We start from the raw sequence: 16,117 nt of genomic DNA on the forward strand, positions 1-16,117 counted from the left end.
AGGCCAGCAGCTGTAGCTCCAATTTGACTCCTAACTCTGGAACTTCTATATGCCTCAGGTGCAGCACCCCCCCCCAAAGGTTAAAATAGTAAAATTTATGTATATTTCTTCACAATGAAAAAGCAACTTAAAAAGAAAAAAAAGTACAGTACTATTTGGTTTTTTCTTATTTTGGTGGCCACCACCACAGCATATGGAAGTTCTTGGGCCAGGGATCAAATCCAAGCCCCAGCTGCAACTTCTGCTACAGACCCTTAACCCACTGCACCAGGCCAGGGATCAAACCCAAATCAGCACAGAGACAACATCAGATCTTAAATTGCTACACCACAGCAGGAACCCTAATACTATTTGATATTTAAGTAACTGTATGCATGTTTTAATTTTATTACATTATTTTTTAGAAAGCTTGGATGAATGCCTAAAAAGTTTTAATATGTGTCATCAGAATGTTTGTGCATAGATTTTTATGACATAATTGGGGCCCCTCTGAGGCCTTTTGTGTTTTTATCCAGTTCTTACCTTTGTTCTTAGATAAAGGTAAGTTATCTTCAAGTAAGGGAAGTATTATTGAAAGTAAGAATTTTATAAATACATTTCAGGGGAATTTGAGATACTGGGTAATGTAATGTAGCACATGAATACTATTTATAAAAGTACAAATTCAGAGTTCCTGCTGTGGCTCAGTGGGTTAAGAACCTGACTAGTATCCATGAAAATGCATGATTCCTGGCCTTGCTCAGTTGGTTAAGGATCTGGTGTTGCCTTGACCTGTGGCATGTGTTGCAGATATGGCTTGGATCTGCCATTGCAGTGGCTGTGGTGTAGGCCAGCAGCTGCAGCTCCTATTGGACCCCTAGCCTGGGAACTTCCGTATGTTGCAGGTGCGGCCCTAAAAAGAGGAAAAAAAAATGTACAAATTCATCCAGTTTGAATAGGGACATTATTATGCAGGAATGTCCCCTTTAGGGCCTCTACTACTCAGTGGATATTCTGAGTGCTTGGCTGTGTGGTCCCCTGAATGGTTTATTGGAACACATCTTATTTGTGCAGGGTCTGGGTAGGCCTCGGGGTGAATTAAAATGTAGATGCAGGTAAGTACCTGTGATGTCAGAGCTTGATTCTGGCTCATGAGTTCATCATCACCTTCCTTCATCTCCAAATAGACATGTGAATTTTTGTTTCTTTGAAGTGATAAGCAATAAAATGCCAATTAGCTTGGCAGTAAGAAGTTAACTAGTCAAGTGCAATCCCAACTGAAGTCATTGTACCTTCGGTTTACAATTGAAAAGGCAGCTCTAAGAAGAAAATAACAATGGAAAACAACTTTATATATCCTTAGAGATGTCAAATTGCCTTCCAGCCTTTAAGTTCTGCTTCTTGCTTTTGACAGGTTACATTTACCTTCAAGGGTTTATTGCTATAAAAGGAGTGGTATATTTCATTGTCATCCCATCTATGTTTTCTTTTTTATTCACAGTGTGAGATGAGGACAGAAGCACGACGGAAAAATCTTCTTATTTTGATTTTGCATTACTTAACACAAGAAGGGTATGTTACATTACAAATATTTGCAGAGATGATTCTTCTCTTTCTCTGACCTCTGCTTTTCCAGATACACACTTCTTAAAACAATAACTACTTTATTTATGTTATGTTATGTTATGTTATTACTTTTTAGGGCCGCAAGTGTGGCATATGGAAGTTCCCTGGCTAGGGGTTCCCTGGCTATAGCTGCTGGCCTACACCACAGCCATAGCAGTGTGGGATCCAAGCCATGTCTGTGACTTACACAACAGCTCATGGAAATGCTTGGATCCTTAAGCCACTGAGCGAGGTCATGGATCGAACCCACATCCTCATGGGTACTAGTTGGGCTCATTACTGCTAAGCCACAGTAGGAGCTTTCTTAATAACTTTATTTTTAAGAGCAGATTTTTAGTTACAGAAAAATTGAGCAGAAAGTATAGAGAGTTCCCATATACCAGCAATTCCCACCCCGCCCAGTCTCCCCTATTACTAACATCTTAGTGCATTTTTTTTCCATTGATGAGCTAATATTGATCTATTATTATTAGCTTAAGTCCATAGTTTACATCAGGGTTCACTCTTATTTTATACAGTCCTATGAGTTTGGGGTTTTTTTTTTGGGGGGGGACTATACCCGCAGCCGAGTCTATAATCTTCACTGTGGTTTATGGCAATGCCAGATCCCTAACCAACAGAGCATGGCCAGGGATTGAACCTGAGTCCTCATGGATCCTAGTCGGGTTCATTACCACTGAGCCATGATGGGAACTCTACACTCATACGAGTTTTGATAAAGGCATAATGTCATAGATCCCCCTCCATAGTATCATACAGAATATCTCCCCTGCCCTGAAAATTTGGTGCTTTACCTATCCGTGCCCCCACCCTACCCCCAGCAACCTAGACACACATCTATTGTCTCATTTACCTAGATATTTTTCACATTGCGCATTAAAAAATTTTTTAGCAAAGCTACCCAGTTCATGGGCCCTTCCCATTTAGGTCTGAAGATAGCACGGACTTTTCAAGGTTTCTGGGGACCTGCTGCTGGCTAGTGTACACAAAGATAATGTTCTTATTCCTCAGTTTTCCTTCCCTCCAAATAAAGGTATTGCATTTAGCTGGACGACCAATACTCAACTTTCTTTCCCAGGCAATGTCCATTCTGTAACTGGCAGGAAGATGAAATCTGGAAACACTGGAGTTTGGCTACCTATTGCATTTAAAAATTGGACTTCCTTGGTGGCTCAGTGAGTTAAGGATCTGGCCAATGTTGCTGCTGTGGCATGGGTTGCGTTCCTGGCCCCGGAACTTCCACATGCTGTGGGCGTGGCCCCCCTCCTGGAAAAAAGTGTGAGCATTTACAGTGCAGGCTGTTGGTTGGAGAGGAAGAGAGACCACACGGTGTCTGAAGGCTATTTTCTTTTCAATTTTCAGCCAGAAAAAAAATATTCAGGTTTCAGGGTTAGAGCTTAAAAGCTTTGGGTTAAAGAAGTGGTTCTCAACCTGGAGAATCCTCAGAGGACAGTTGGTGATGTGTGTGCACCTTTTGGGTGGCACACTGGCATCTAGTGGGGAGAAGCTAGGCTGCTGCCAAACATCCTTCAGTGAGCAGAACAGTCCCAGATGTCACTTAACGCTAAGACAGAGACCCCTTCCTTAAAGCACGAAGAACCAACCAGCTGTTATTTTTTCCGAAAGGTTGAATGAACATCTTTTCCTCTGATAAACATAGTGGCTATCAGTGAAATAGGAGAGCTACTGTTATTAAAATCAAATTTCAGAGTCTTAATAACTCTGGTACTGAGGTTGGAAGGAAAGAGCTAAAAAGGGTAGGAGGCAACTGAGCAGAAGTGAGAGTTGATCGTGGTTTCTCTAAACTGTGCCAGCAACAGCTGTTTTAAATAAATCTCTTGCCTTCTTGAGGAGGATGGCCATTCTGCATTGCTATGGCTGTGGTGTAGGCCGGCAGCTACAGCTCCGATTTGACCCCTAGCCTGGGAACTTCCATATGTTACAGGTGCGGCCCTAAGGGAAGTAGTATTGGGGTCCTCATTTTATATTGAGAAAAATTGAGGCTTAGAGGAACCTAGGAACTTGCTGGAAGCCTCCTGACTCTAAGTGGTGGAGACACTTTTCAGGCCTGTCTTACCTCAAAATTCTTTTAGTGTCTGATTCCTCTGCTCCGGTGTGGAAGATTTGATTGTTTGAGGATTACCTCAGGAATATTAAAATGTGTACAGGACATATTTTTTTAGTTTTCTTAAATAATTTTTTGCTTTTTAGGGCTGCACCCACAGCATATAGAGAGAGGCTCCCAGGCTAGGGGTCTAATTGGAGCTACAGCTGCTGGCCTGTGCCACAGCCACAGCAATGCCAGATCCAGTCCACATCTGCAACCTATACCACAGCTCACAGCAACGCCATATCCTTAACTCACTGAGAAAGGCCAGGGATTGAACCTGCAACCTTGTGGTTACTAGTCAGATTTGTTTCTGATGAGCCACAATGGGAACTCCAGTTTTTTTTTGTTTTTTTTTTAATGATGGATTTTTAAAGCCAGAAAATGAAATCTCTGGAACTGTATTTAAACATTCTTTTGTTATCTAAGTCCCATTGAAGGATTTGAATTTTTTTGGTCAAAATTTCAGATGTGTGCATTTTGGTGATGGATTACAACATGGCTCTTTCGAACAAACTTTGTTATTGAGTAGTCTGATTAATTTTGCCCTGGACTGACCACATAAGACCTTCAATTACAAGAGGTGGGCGGAGTTCTCATCATGGCTCAGCAGAATCTGAGGATGCAGGTTTGATCCCTGGCCTCACTCAGTGGGTTCAGAATCCAGCATTGCTGTGGGCTGTGGTGTAGGTCACAGATGCAGCTCAGATCCTGAGTTGCTCTGGCTGTGGTATAGGCCAGCAGCTACAGCTCCAATTCCATCCCTAGCCTGGGGATCTCCATATGCCTCAGGTTCATCCCTAAAAAGACAAAAAAAAAAAAAAAAAAAAGAGATGTAGCCTTTCTCATCATACCTTAACATCATACTTTAAAAAAAAAAAATTCATGGCTACACCCATGGCATATGTAAGTTCCCAGGCCAGGGATTGAATCTAAGCCACAGCTGTGACTTACGCCACAGCTGCGGCAACATCAGCTCCTTTAACCCACTTGGTTGGGTCAAGGATCGAACCCGTACCTCCGCATCAACCCACACTGGTGCAGTTGGGTTCTTTTTTTTTTTTTTTTTTTTTTTTGTCTTTTGTCTTTTTTTGTTGTTGTTGTTGTTGCTATTTCTTGGGCCGCTCCCGCGGCATATGGAGGTTCCCAGGCTAGGGGTTGAATCGGAGCTGTAGCCACCGGCCTACGCCAGAGCCACAGCAACGTGGGATCCGAGCCGCGTCTGCAACCTACACCACAGTTCACGGCAACGCCAGATCGTTAACCCACTGAGCAAGGGCAGGGACCGAACCCGCAACCTCATGGTTCCTAGTCGGATTCGTTAACCACTGCGCCACGACGGGAACTCCTGCAGTTGGGTTCTTAACCTACTTTGCCACAGTGGGAACTCAACATCCCAGTTTTGGAAATGGCCTCTATCTCATGGTAAATGGGGTAAACTGCATCATCTTTAACACAGAAAACATTTTGCAGTCCACCTACTTTGAAACAAAGAGTTTTACCAGAAAGTTCTTTGGTGTTGTGGATTTAAATTTTGTTGAGGAACATGGCTCCTTCTTTCCATGTCAACACCATTCTTAGACATGAGAAATGAATGCCTCCCCCACCATGCTTAGCTGGCAGGCCAATCGGGTGATGCTTAACTGCTAAATCTCTGTGTCCACCTATAGCAAGAGGGTGGAAACCAGAGGCGGAGCAGAGCAAGGCTGACTTTGGGGCTCTCTGTGCCTCTGTTTCCCCATCTGGAACATGAGAGTGTTTCTGAGATTGATGAGCTGGACAGTTTACATGTGGGCAGTGGATTGCTCCACACTGTTCACCATCCATCCATGGAAAGCAATGCCAAGGGCAGCATAGTGCCTGCTCTGAACAAGGGCTGGTGGGTTGGATGTGAGTAAGAACACAGTCTCAGGAGCCAGCCTACCTTGGTTCAAATGCCCACTCTACCTTTGCCAACCAGTGACTTTGGGCAAGTTACTTATCCCTTTTGTCCCTCAGTTCACTTGCTTGTAAAGTGCAGTAGTGGAAGATCGAGTTTAAGTATCAGGTAGATGCTCTTATTATGAAGATTAAATATGTGATATGCTTAGAATAGTGCCTGACACAAAGTAAGCATATATATGAGTTCTTGCTGTTTTTACTGTGGAGGAGGCAGTAGGATTTGGATTTTATTCTTTTAACAACCTAACCTGGTCCAGCAGAGTACTTAAAGCTGTTAGAATGTGGGTTTGGCCCATTTTACTTTTATCTTTTGATAAAAATCTCACCTCCATTCAAAAGACCCTGAGCTGCATTACTTCAAGGCAATGATTTCTAAGTATGTGGAACACCGGAACTATTGTTTTGCAGAATGTAAAAAGAGCTTTATGATCACGTAAGCTTGGCAAACAGTGGGTTAAACAGGTTCCCTTTTCTGAGGACTTCTCAGATCCTCTGATTTATTGATGTGCAATGGGAATATCTGTGCTAAAGTTGCAGTATTCAGGGCTTTGCAAACCGATCTGGCGGAGGAACACTTTCTTTTCTTCAGGCCATCTTTTTTTTTTTTTTTTTTTTTTTTTTTTTGTCTTTTTGCCATTTTCTTGGGCCGCTCCCACGGCATATGGAGGTTCCCAGGCTAGGGGTCCAATCGGAGCTGTAGCCACTAGCCCACGCCAGAGCCACAGCAACGCGGGATCCGAGCGGTGTCTGCAACCTACACCACAGCTCACGGCAATGCCGGATCCTTAACCCACTGAGCAAGGCCAGGGACCGAACCCGCAACCTCATGGTTCCTAGTCGGGTTTGTTAACCACTGCGCCACGACGGGAACTCCTCTTCAGGCCATCTTTAGGGACTAGTTTTCCATGGAACACTTTGAGAAATGCTGCCTTCACCGGTTAATTGTCTCTTATAAAACCTGAACTCACAAGACCCTGACAAGGTGAGCACTGAATTTATAGATGTTTGATAAATATTATCTGAACAGCTGTTGAGGAACTTACTAGCAGGTAGATGGGTAGAATAATTAGAAAGCAAGACACAGTCGTTTCCACAGATGATTCCTGATTTTTATTGTAATGTATTTTGTATTATAGAAACTGTATCAGAAAGGAGAACTGTAGGGAGTTCCTGCTGTGGCGCAGTGGGTTAATGATCTGGCTTGTCTTTGTGAAGGCAGCTGTTCCATCCCCAGTGCAGTTGGGTTAAGGATCCAGTGTTGCTGCAGCTGTGGCATAGGTCGCAGCTCTGGCTCAGATTCGGCCCCTAGCCCAGAACTTCCATTTGCCACAGTTGTGGCTGCAAAGGAAAAAGAGGAGAAAACTTTAAAAACTAAAAGACAAAGACAAGTCACATTGCTTATTCCTTCTCCTGCAGGTACTGTTATGGCCTTAAGAGTTTACTATTTACAAAGCATGCATTTCCCCTTTCTGCCACAAGATGGCCTCTTGCATTTCAAATCAATGAAAACTATACTAGAATTGATCATTTACCTGAGACCTGCTGGGAAAGGGACTTGTGAAAGAATTATCAGGATGAAAAATGAACCGTAGGTATGTTTAAGGTCATATCAATGTCAGAAAAATATACCCGCCTTTAACAACAACAAAAAAAACCCCTGAGATTTCAGCAAAGAGGGTAGATAATTGTGGACTGGAATAAACAGTTAGAGAAAGCTTTGTACAGAAGGATGTGAACTGGTCTTGAAAGATGTGTACAGTATGGATAGAGAGATATGTTGGACAAGGATATTCTAGACAGGGGCACATGGAAAGAAGGGGCAGAGCATAAGTGGAACATTGAGAGAATTGGAAAGGTCTGAGTTCAAAGAAATGAGGGGGATTAGAAAGGTCAGAGAGTGGAAGGTCATGCAGGTTCTTTTAGTTCTGTACATGCATCTTCTCTGGCCTGAGTGCCTGTTAACAGCCTCACCCCCTCTCCTACTCTGCTTCTCTCGTTATTGCTCATGCCTCTTCCTGAAGTCCTGTCCTGTCACTCTGTTGGTTAAGAACTTCTAGTGGCTCCTCCTGCCAACCCTATTAGGTTCAAGCTCAAACAGTGGAATAGGAACACTCAGAAGCAGTTTTATTCCCTTCATCAATTAGTTTATGAAATATAGGGCCTGCCACTGTCTATTCTTTTTTTTTTTTTTTTTTTTTTTTTTTTTGGTCTTTTGTCTTTTTTAGGGCCGCACCCACAGCATATGGAGGTTCCCAGGCTAGGGGTCTAATCGGAGCTCACTCGAAGCTCTAGCTGGCAGCCTACACTACAGCCACAGCAACGCCAGTTCCAAGCCATGTCTACATTGTACACCACAGCTCACAGCAACGCTGGATCCATAACCCACTGAACAAGGCCAGGGATTGAACCCACAGCCTCATGGTTCCTAGTCGGATTCGTTTCCACTGTGCCACGATGGGAACTACCATTGTCTATTCTTATAATTGTTATTTAAGTCAAAACTCTATGATCTTGTGATCCTGTAAAGAAGATGTGGTATGTGTGTATACACACACACACACACAATGGGATACTACTCAGCCATAAAAAGAATGAAATAGTGCCATTTGTAGCAACATGGAAGAACTTAGAGATTTACATACTAAGTGAAGTAAGTCAGACAAATACCATATGATATCACTTAAATGTGAAATCTAAAATATGGCACAGATGAACTTATCTGTGAAACAGACTCACAGACACAGAGACAGATTTGCGGTTGCCACAGGGGAGGGGTGTGAGGGAGAGATGGATTGGGAGTTTGAGGTTAGCAGATGCAAACTATCATATACAGGATGGATAAACAAGGTCATACGGTATAGCACAGGGAACTATATTCAATATCCTGTGATAAATCATAATGGAAAAGAATATGAAAAAGAATTTATGTGTATGTGTGTGTGAGATTTGCAATGCTGGATCCTTAACCCACTGAGCGAGGCCAGGGATTAAACCCACAACCTCATGGTTCCAAGTCAGATTTGTTAACCACTGAGCCACCATGGGAACTCCCTTGTTTTTTGTTTTTTTGCTAAGTTGTTGGTTTCTTAATTGCACGTGCATCTCCAGTGTCCTGTATTTGTACCCACCTCTTCTTATGATTTCTGATTTTGGTGGCATAGTTGTGTGTGAATGATTTCGTATCTTTACTGTATATATACTTTTACTGGTGAGCCTTGTCATGTGTGGTATTTTTGTTTCTGGTTGTGGTCTTTTCTGCCTAGAGAAGTTCCTTTAGTATTTGTTGTAAAGCTGGTTTAGTTGCTGAATTCTCTTTGCTTTTGCTTATCTGTGAAGCTTCTGATTTCTCCTTCAAATCTGAATGAGAGCCTTGCTGGGTAAAGTAATCTTTTTTTTTTTTTCAACCTTTTGTTTATTGTGATGATAAAGGGTAAAGTGATCTTGTTGGAAGTTTTTTTTCCTTTCCTCACATTAAGTATATCATGCCACTCCCTTCTGGCCTGCAGAGTTTCTGCTGAAAAATCTACAGATAACCTTCCCTTGTATGTGATTTGTTTCTTTTCCCTAGCTGCTTTCAATATTTTTCTCTTTGTCTTTAATTTTGGTCAATTTAAAATAATATGTGTCTTGAGGTATCCCTCCTTGGATTTATTTTATATGGTACTCGTTGTGCTTCCCAGATTTGAGTGAGTGGTTCCTTTTCCATGTTAGGGAAGTTTTTGGCTATTATCTCTTCAAATATTTTTTTCTGTCCCTTTCTCTCTCTCTTCTCCTTCTGGCACCCTATAATATGGATTTTGGTGCATTTAATGTTGTCCCAGGGTTCTATGAGACTCTCTTTATTTGTTTTCAGTCTTTTTTTTCTCTTTTCTGTTCCACATCCATAATTTCCACTAATCTGTCCTCCACCTCCCTTATTCGTTCTTCTGCTTCCTGTATTCTGCTGTTGGCTGCTTCTAATGAATTTTTTACTTCAGTTATTGTATTTTTCATCTCTTCTTGCTTAAGTTTTATATCTTGTATCTCTTTGCTCAGTGTTTCCTGTAAATTATCCATCTTTGTCTCCAGTTTATTTCTAATGTCTTGCATCATCTTCAGCATCAACAGTCTAAAGTCTTTTTCCTGGAGGCTGAGAATCTCCTGATCACTTAGATGATTTTCTGGGGTTTTTTCTTTCTCCCTCATCTGAGTTATAGTTCTCTGTCTTTTCATTTTTATAGGTTTTTGGTGTGGTGACCTTTTTACAGGTAATAGAGTTGTAGCCTCTCTTACTTCTGGTATCTGCCCCCTTGTGGCTGAAGTTGGTACAGCGGCTTGCTGTAGGCTTCCTGATGGGAGGGACTGATAACTGCCCACTGGTAGGTGGAGCTGATTCCTATCCCCTGGCAGATGGGGCTTTGTGAGATTACAGGTGGCTGTGTGCCTGAGGGGTCTTTAGGCAGCCTGTTTACTGAGGGGCGGGGCTATGATCCCACCTGGATTGTTGTTTGTCCTGGGTTTCTCAGTGCTGATGGTGGAGCCAGGTTTTCCCAAAATGGCCACCTCCAGAGAAAGGCACACTGATGAATATTCCCAAGGGCTTTGCTTCCAATGTCCTTCCCCCACAACAAGTCACATTCACCCCTGTTTTCCCAGGAGGTCCTCCAAGAACTGCAGTCAGGTCCAACCCAGATTCCTATGGAGACTTTGCTTTGCTCTGGGACCCAGTGCATGTGAAAGTCTGTGTGCACCTTTTAGGAATGGGGTCTCTGTTTCCCCCAGTCCTATGGAGCTCCTGTGCACAAGCCCCATTGGCCTTCAATGCCAGATGCTCCAGGGGCTCTTTCTCCCAGTGCCAGATCCTCACACATGTGAGAACTCTCACTCCTATAAGTGAGTCTCTGTGAACCAATTACTTTCCAGTCTGTGGAGCTTCCCACCCAGAAGGTATGGGATTGATTATATCGCATAATGGCCCTTCCCACCTCTTGATGTGGCCTCTTCTTTGTTTTCTGGAGTAGGATATCTTTTTGAAAGTTTCCGGTCCATTTGGTGGAAGATTGCTCAGCATTTGGTTGTAGATTTTGTTGTTTTTAGGAGAGAAGTTGAGCTCCAGTCCTTCTATTCTGCCATCTTAATCCCCAGGAATCAACACAACATTATAAATCAACTATACTTAAGTAAAATAAATTAAAAAAAACCAACTAACTCTATGATCCTGGAAAAAGTTCAGTTCAGAATATAATGTGATGTCAGGAAAGCAATCTTTTCTTTCTTTCTTTTTTTTTTTTTTAATGGCTGCACATGCGGCATATGGAAGTTCCTGGGCTAGGGGTTGAATTGGAGCTGCGGCTGCCAGCCATAGCCACAGCAATGCCAGATCTAAGCCACATCTGCAACGTATGCAGGAGCTTGTGGCAATGTGAGCTTAATCACTGAACAAGGCCAGGGATTGAACCTGCATCCTCACAGACTATGTCAGGTTCTTAACCTGTTGAGCCACAAAGGGAACTCCTAGGAAAGCAGTCTTTATGTACAAGCAATCTCTAGTGTATGTTCTCTTCTCCCGCCACCACCACCCCTTTTTTTAACAAGTGCATATGTGTACTTATATGTGTATTTAGTCATTAAAAAGTGTTTGGAGGAGTTCCCGTCGTGGCGCAGTGGTTAACGAATCCGACTAGGAACCATGAGGTTGCGGGTTCGATCCCTGCCCTTGCTCAGTGGGTTAACGATCCGGCGTTGCCGTGAGCTGTGGTGTAGGTCGCAGACGCGGCTCGGATCCCGAATTGCTGTGGCTCTGGCGTAGGCCGGTGGCTACAGCTCCGACTCAACCCCTAGCCTGGGAACCTCCATATGCTGCGGGAGCAGCCCAAGAAATAGCAACAACAACAACAACAACAACAAATAAAAAAAAACAAAAAACAAAACAAAACAAAAAAAAGTGTTTGGAAAAAAAGACAATGTTAACAGTCACTATCTCTGAGTATTGGAATTTTCTTTTGACTAATCTGTATTTTCTAGTTTTTTCTTAAGTGTACATGTATTATATCATATTAAATAAAAATTACTAATGCAAAAATTATTTTTTCTCTGTAAAATGGAGTTTAAGACATAGGGTAGAAGCCTGGTGAGCCACCTATATAAGCTGACTGACTACAGTCAGTTGACATTCTCAAATTCTTTACAATTAGCAGGGTCACTGGAAATAGTCATGGCAACCTCTTCTAAGAAAGTTCACTCTTCTCACTAATCTGAATCTGGGGTGGGGAAGAAAGCATAATTTTAAAAAGGAAAGTTTTCTCCTCTGCTTTCCCAGATTTGAAATCAAATTCTTAATTTCCTCCATGAATTCTTTTTTTTTTTTTTTTTTTTTTTTTTTTGTCTTTTTAGGGCTGCACCTGAGGCATATGGATGTTCCCAGGCTAGGGGTCTAATTGGAGCTGTTTCCTCCGACCTACGTCATAGCCACAGCCACGCAGGATCCAAGCCATGTCTGGGACCTATACCACCACCTACACCAAGCAACGCTGGATCCTTAACCCACTGAGCAAAGCCAGGGATCGAACCCACAACTTCATGGTTCCTAGTCGGATTCATTTCCACTGCACCACGACAGGAACTCCTCCTCCATGAATTCTTAATCTGGGGACCTAGGATGAGGTTCTGGAATTGTTATGCTAACTTGTGCATTTTCAGGAGAGGGTTTTTGGTTGTAAAAGAAATCAACCCTTACATTAAAACTGGGAGAGTTTTTCCACTTTCAAGGATTGTGAGACAAGGAACTTGCTTATATTTCTAATACCACATAAGTCAGACAGCCGTATGAGTGACCAGCTTAAAAATGACTGAAGAAACCGATATTTACAGTGAAAATGCTATTTACATACAGATGCACTTGATAGTGGAATCTGTGACTAGTAAAAAAAAATTGTCAAGGGGTTCCCGTCGTGGTGCAGTGGTTAACGAATCAGACTAGGAACCATGAGGTTGTGGATTTGATCCCTGGCCTTGCTCAGTGGGTTAAGGATCCGGTATTGCTGTGAGCTGTGGTGTAGGTCACAGATGCAGCTTGGATCCCGTGTTGCTGTGACTCTGGCGTAGGCCGGTGGCTACAGCCCCAATTAGACCCCTAGCCTGGGAACCTCCATATGCTGCGGGAGCGGCTCAAGAAAAGGCAAAAAGACAAAAAAAAAAAAAAAAAAAAAAAGAAAGAAAAAAAAGTCAAATAATTTATCTAAGTGGATGAATTAATTCCACTGGTGAAGAAATTATCAGAAATAAATCATCTTAGTTGACGTCTTCTTATATTAAATTTCCCTTGTGATTTTTTTTTTTGATAGGCGAGAAATAGATTTATTAAGATAGGATGCTTGTGAGAGATGCAATCGGGCAGGCAAGGAGGCTCTGCCCCCAGGATCTGGTGGGCTAGTTTTTTCTCCTCAGTGATGTTGATCAACATATTTTTGGAATTCCCTTCAGAGCACGTGCCATGTTCTTTTGCGTTGCCTCAGTAATGGAAAATCTTGCCTGTTGGGGTTGAATTTGGGTTTTATCACTTGTCAAATATTACCTAAAGTTAATAAATGCTAGTGAATAAAGAAGTAATCAAGTTGGGCAAATAATCACTTTTGGCTAAAAATGAGTAAAAGTAAATCATAAGACATTGTCTCAGTCGATTTACTTATTTGAGTTTTAAGTACTTCCAAAACATTTCCAAATACAATATTTGGATATACTTAACATATGTGCAGCTCCTTTCTCTATAAACAAACTTCATATATTTTAGTTTTTTATTATTTATTTAATTATTTATTGCTGTTTTAAAAAGCAAAAACTTTCCATATGCACCTCTGGCATATGGATGTTCCCAGGCTAGGGGTCCAATCGGCGTTACAGCTGCCAGCCTTTGCCACACCACAGCAACTGTGGGATCCAAGCCTCATCTGTGACCTACACCATAGTTTATGGCAATGCCAGAACCCTGAGCCACTGAGCGAGGCCAGGGATCTAACTCACACCCTCATGGATTCTAGTTGGATTCATTACGGCTGCACCATGAAGGGAGCTCCCTCATATATTTTAGTTTCATCTAAGGTATTATTTAACATAAATTTACTATTTGTGTTGAGTCTGTTTGGACTTGTAATGACTGTTTACATTTAGTCTTTTTAACTAGAGTTAATTTTTTTTTTTCCTTATGTGAAATGGCCAGATATATTGATACAGCCAATGCTCTGGATCAAGAAACTAAAATGGGGTTACGACGCTTTGAAGTTTGTGACAACGTTGATCTTGAAACTATTTTGATGGAATATGAGAGCTACTATTTTGTAAAATTTCAGAAATACCCCAAAATTGTCAGAAAGGCAGCAGACACAGGTACCTGGCTATTTTCTTTTTCTTTTTTTCTTTTGGCCACACCTGAGGCATAAGGAAGTTCCCGGGTCAGGGATCTAAAACCCCTGCCACAGCAGTGACCTTGGGCCACAGTAGTGACCACACTGGGTCCTTAGCCCACTGAGCCACCTGGGGAACTCTGATGACTATTTTCCAGAAATAAGGCTTCATCTCATCTTTCTTTTGTGTTTCTTCTTCATCTTATTCCCAGGTAGATGATGTCCTTCATCATACACTGAAAGAATAGACTATAAAATTGTGTAGCCTCTCTTAGATCCAGTGCAAATAATTTAAACACGATCATTTGAACATGGACATCCCTTTAGATATGTTGGCATTTGTTTGATGAATGTATGTTTTAGGGCAATGAAAACAAATTCCTAGTGTATCACGGGTATTTTTCAGAAGATCAACATTACTTTCATTTCTTTAGAGTTGAAAGAGCTGTTGGAAGACCATAAATGACAGAAGATTTTTCTTGTTAGGAAGACCTATTATCTATCTTGAAAATAACATGAAAATGAGTATTGGTGAGGCTAATAGCTCATGTATAGATAATGAAATGCTTTTGAAAGCCATCAATCCAGATAATGATCAATATAATGCAAAGACCCTGTATAGGTTGGCAGTCAAGGAGGCTGGCTGGAGGAAAGATCTAAAGTTAGGGCCCCACGTTTTGTAGTGACATTGACTTAGAAGTCTGTAAGTGGGGGAAGTAATTATAAACCAAGGGAGATCATTGTCCTGTTTACAAGGCACTTGTTAAGCCACAGACTTTAACATTTCATGTGGGGACCAGGAAACCAAGAGGAACATCAATTAAAAATAGCCAGGGCTGAATCTTAGAGCTAGAAGGGGTCCGAGAGAGAGAGAAATGTTTCATCTGAGCTCCCTTCCAGTGCAGGGTTCAAAGCTCCATGTCCTTGGCTGGTGGTTGGATCTGGGTTTTGACAGAAAAAGCAGTGACTCCTAACCACTAGGCCACCAGGATTCTTATTGGCATGATCTGATTTCTAGAATGCTACTTCTGGCTTGGAGCCATGTTCTCCTGGGATATTGGACACAATGTCTTTATTTTAAGGTAAACAGGCAGAGTATGACTGATAAGCATTCTCTCCCAGACTCAGACAATCATCCTGTGTCCCAGGACCCATAGAAAAATGGTGTCAAGTTCATGAAAACTTGAAATGGTAGCTCTAATGCCAGCCCACGTTAGAGGTGCCACTGAGCCTGTGGTCTCCAACGTGTGTAATATCTGAGGTCTTTGGGGTCTTGGCGTGGAAACACTTGTGAAGCCTGGGCTTTTTTCTCTTTGGCAATTCCACTCCTCTCTAGACGAGAAAGGTTTAGTGTATCTGTATATGTAGTATGCATTTAAGATGTATACATCATAAGATGTAGGATACTTAAGGTATAGGATACTTAAGATGTCTTTTTTTTTTTGGTCTTTTGTCTTTGTCTTTTTAGGGCCACACCCGCATCATATGGAGGTTCCCAGGCTAGGGGTCTAATCGGAGCTACAGCCACCAGCCCACACCACAGTCTCAGTAACATGGTATCTGAGCCTCGTCTGTGACCTACACCACAGCTCACGGCAACACTGGATCATTAAGCCACTGAGCGAGGCCAGGGATCGAACCCTTGTCCTCATGGATACTAGTCAGGTTCATTAACCACTGAGCCACGATGGGAACTCCAGATGTAGGATACATTTTAAGAATGATGTAAAAGGACAGACATGCCTGAAGAATCACTTTCTCTTAAAAATTAAATCTTTCCTTTCCCTCCCAATATTTGTTTTGCCACAGCAGAAAATAATTTACCACAAAGAAGTGGAGGGAAGACCAGAAGGTAAATGGTAATTCATCTTGACCAACTCAACTCTAGGCACCTGTGGAGTTTCCAGAAGACTCTCCAGTGTGGTTCCACATCAGCCCACCAGCAATGTGACCTTGGTGGGCCCAGCCATGTGTTCCCCTCGTGCTACAGGCGTCTGGGACATGGACCAGTGTCTATCGGCTCTCTGGTTTTACCACAAAGCATTGCACCCACTGATGCTGTGTCTTTCTAGGCGAGGTGGTGTGA

At 42.3% G+C, this 16,117-nt stretch overlaps 1 protein-coding gene across 4 annotated transcripts in view; it reads left to right on the top strand.

Annotated features, from left to right (window-relative positions):
- The window catches only part of KATNAL2 (katanin catalytic subunit A1 like 2), a 109,333-nt gene that overhangs the window by 43,239 nt on the left and 49,977 nt on the right, over positions 1 to 16,117 (top strand). For 2 of the 4 annotated variants that reach the window (XM_021092685.1, XM_021092700.1), the window contains exons 2-4: positions 1,481 to 1,551; positions 13,848 to 14,014; positions 15,841 to 15,883. In XM_021092685.1, the coding sequence (XP_020948344.1) occupies positions 1,481 to 1,551; positions 13,848 to 14,014; positions 15,841 to 15,883 (281 nt within the window). The remainder of the gene's footprint in view (positions 1 to 1,480; positions 1,552 to 13,847; positions 14,015 to 15,840; positions 15,884 to 16,117) is intronic. The other 2 variants (XM_021092692.1, XM_021092709.1) reach the window with 2 other exon arrangements.

The sequence above is a fragment of the Sus scrofa genome, chromosome 1 (assembly GCF_000003025.6).
Source record: "Sus scrofa isolate TJ Tabasco breed Duroc chromosome 1, Sscrofa11.1, whole genome shotgun sequence".
Lineage (NCBI taxonomy): Eukaryota > Metazoa > Chordata > Mammalia > Artiodactyla > Suidae > Sus > Sus scrofa.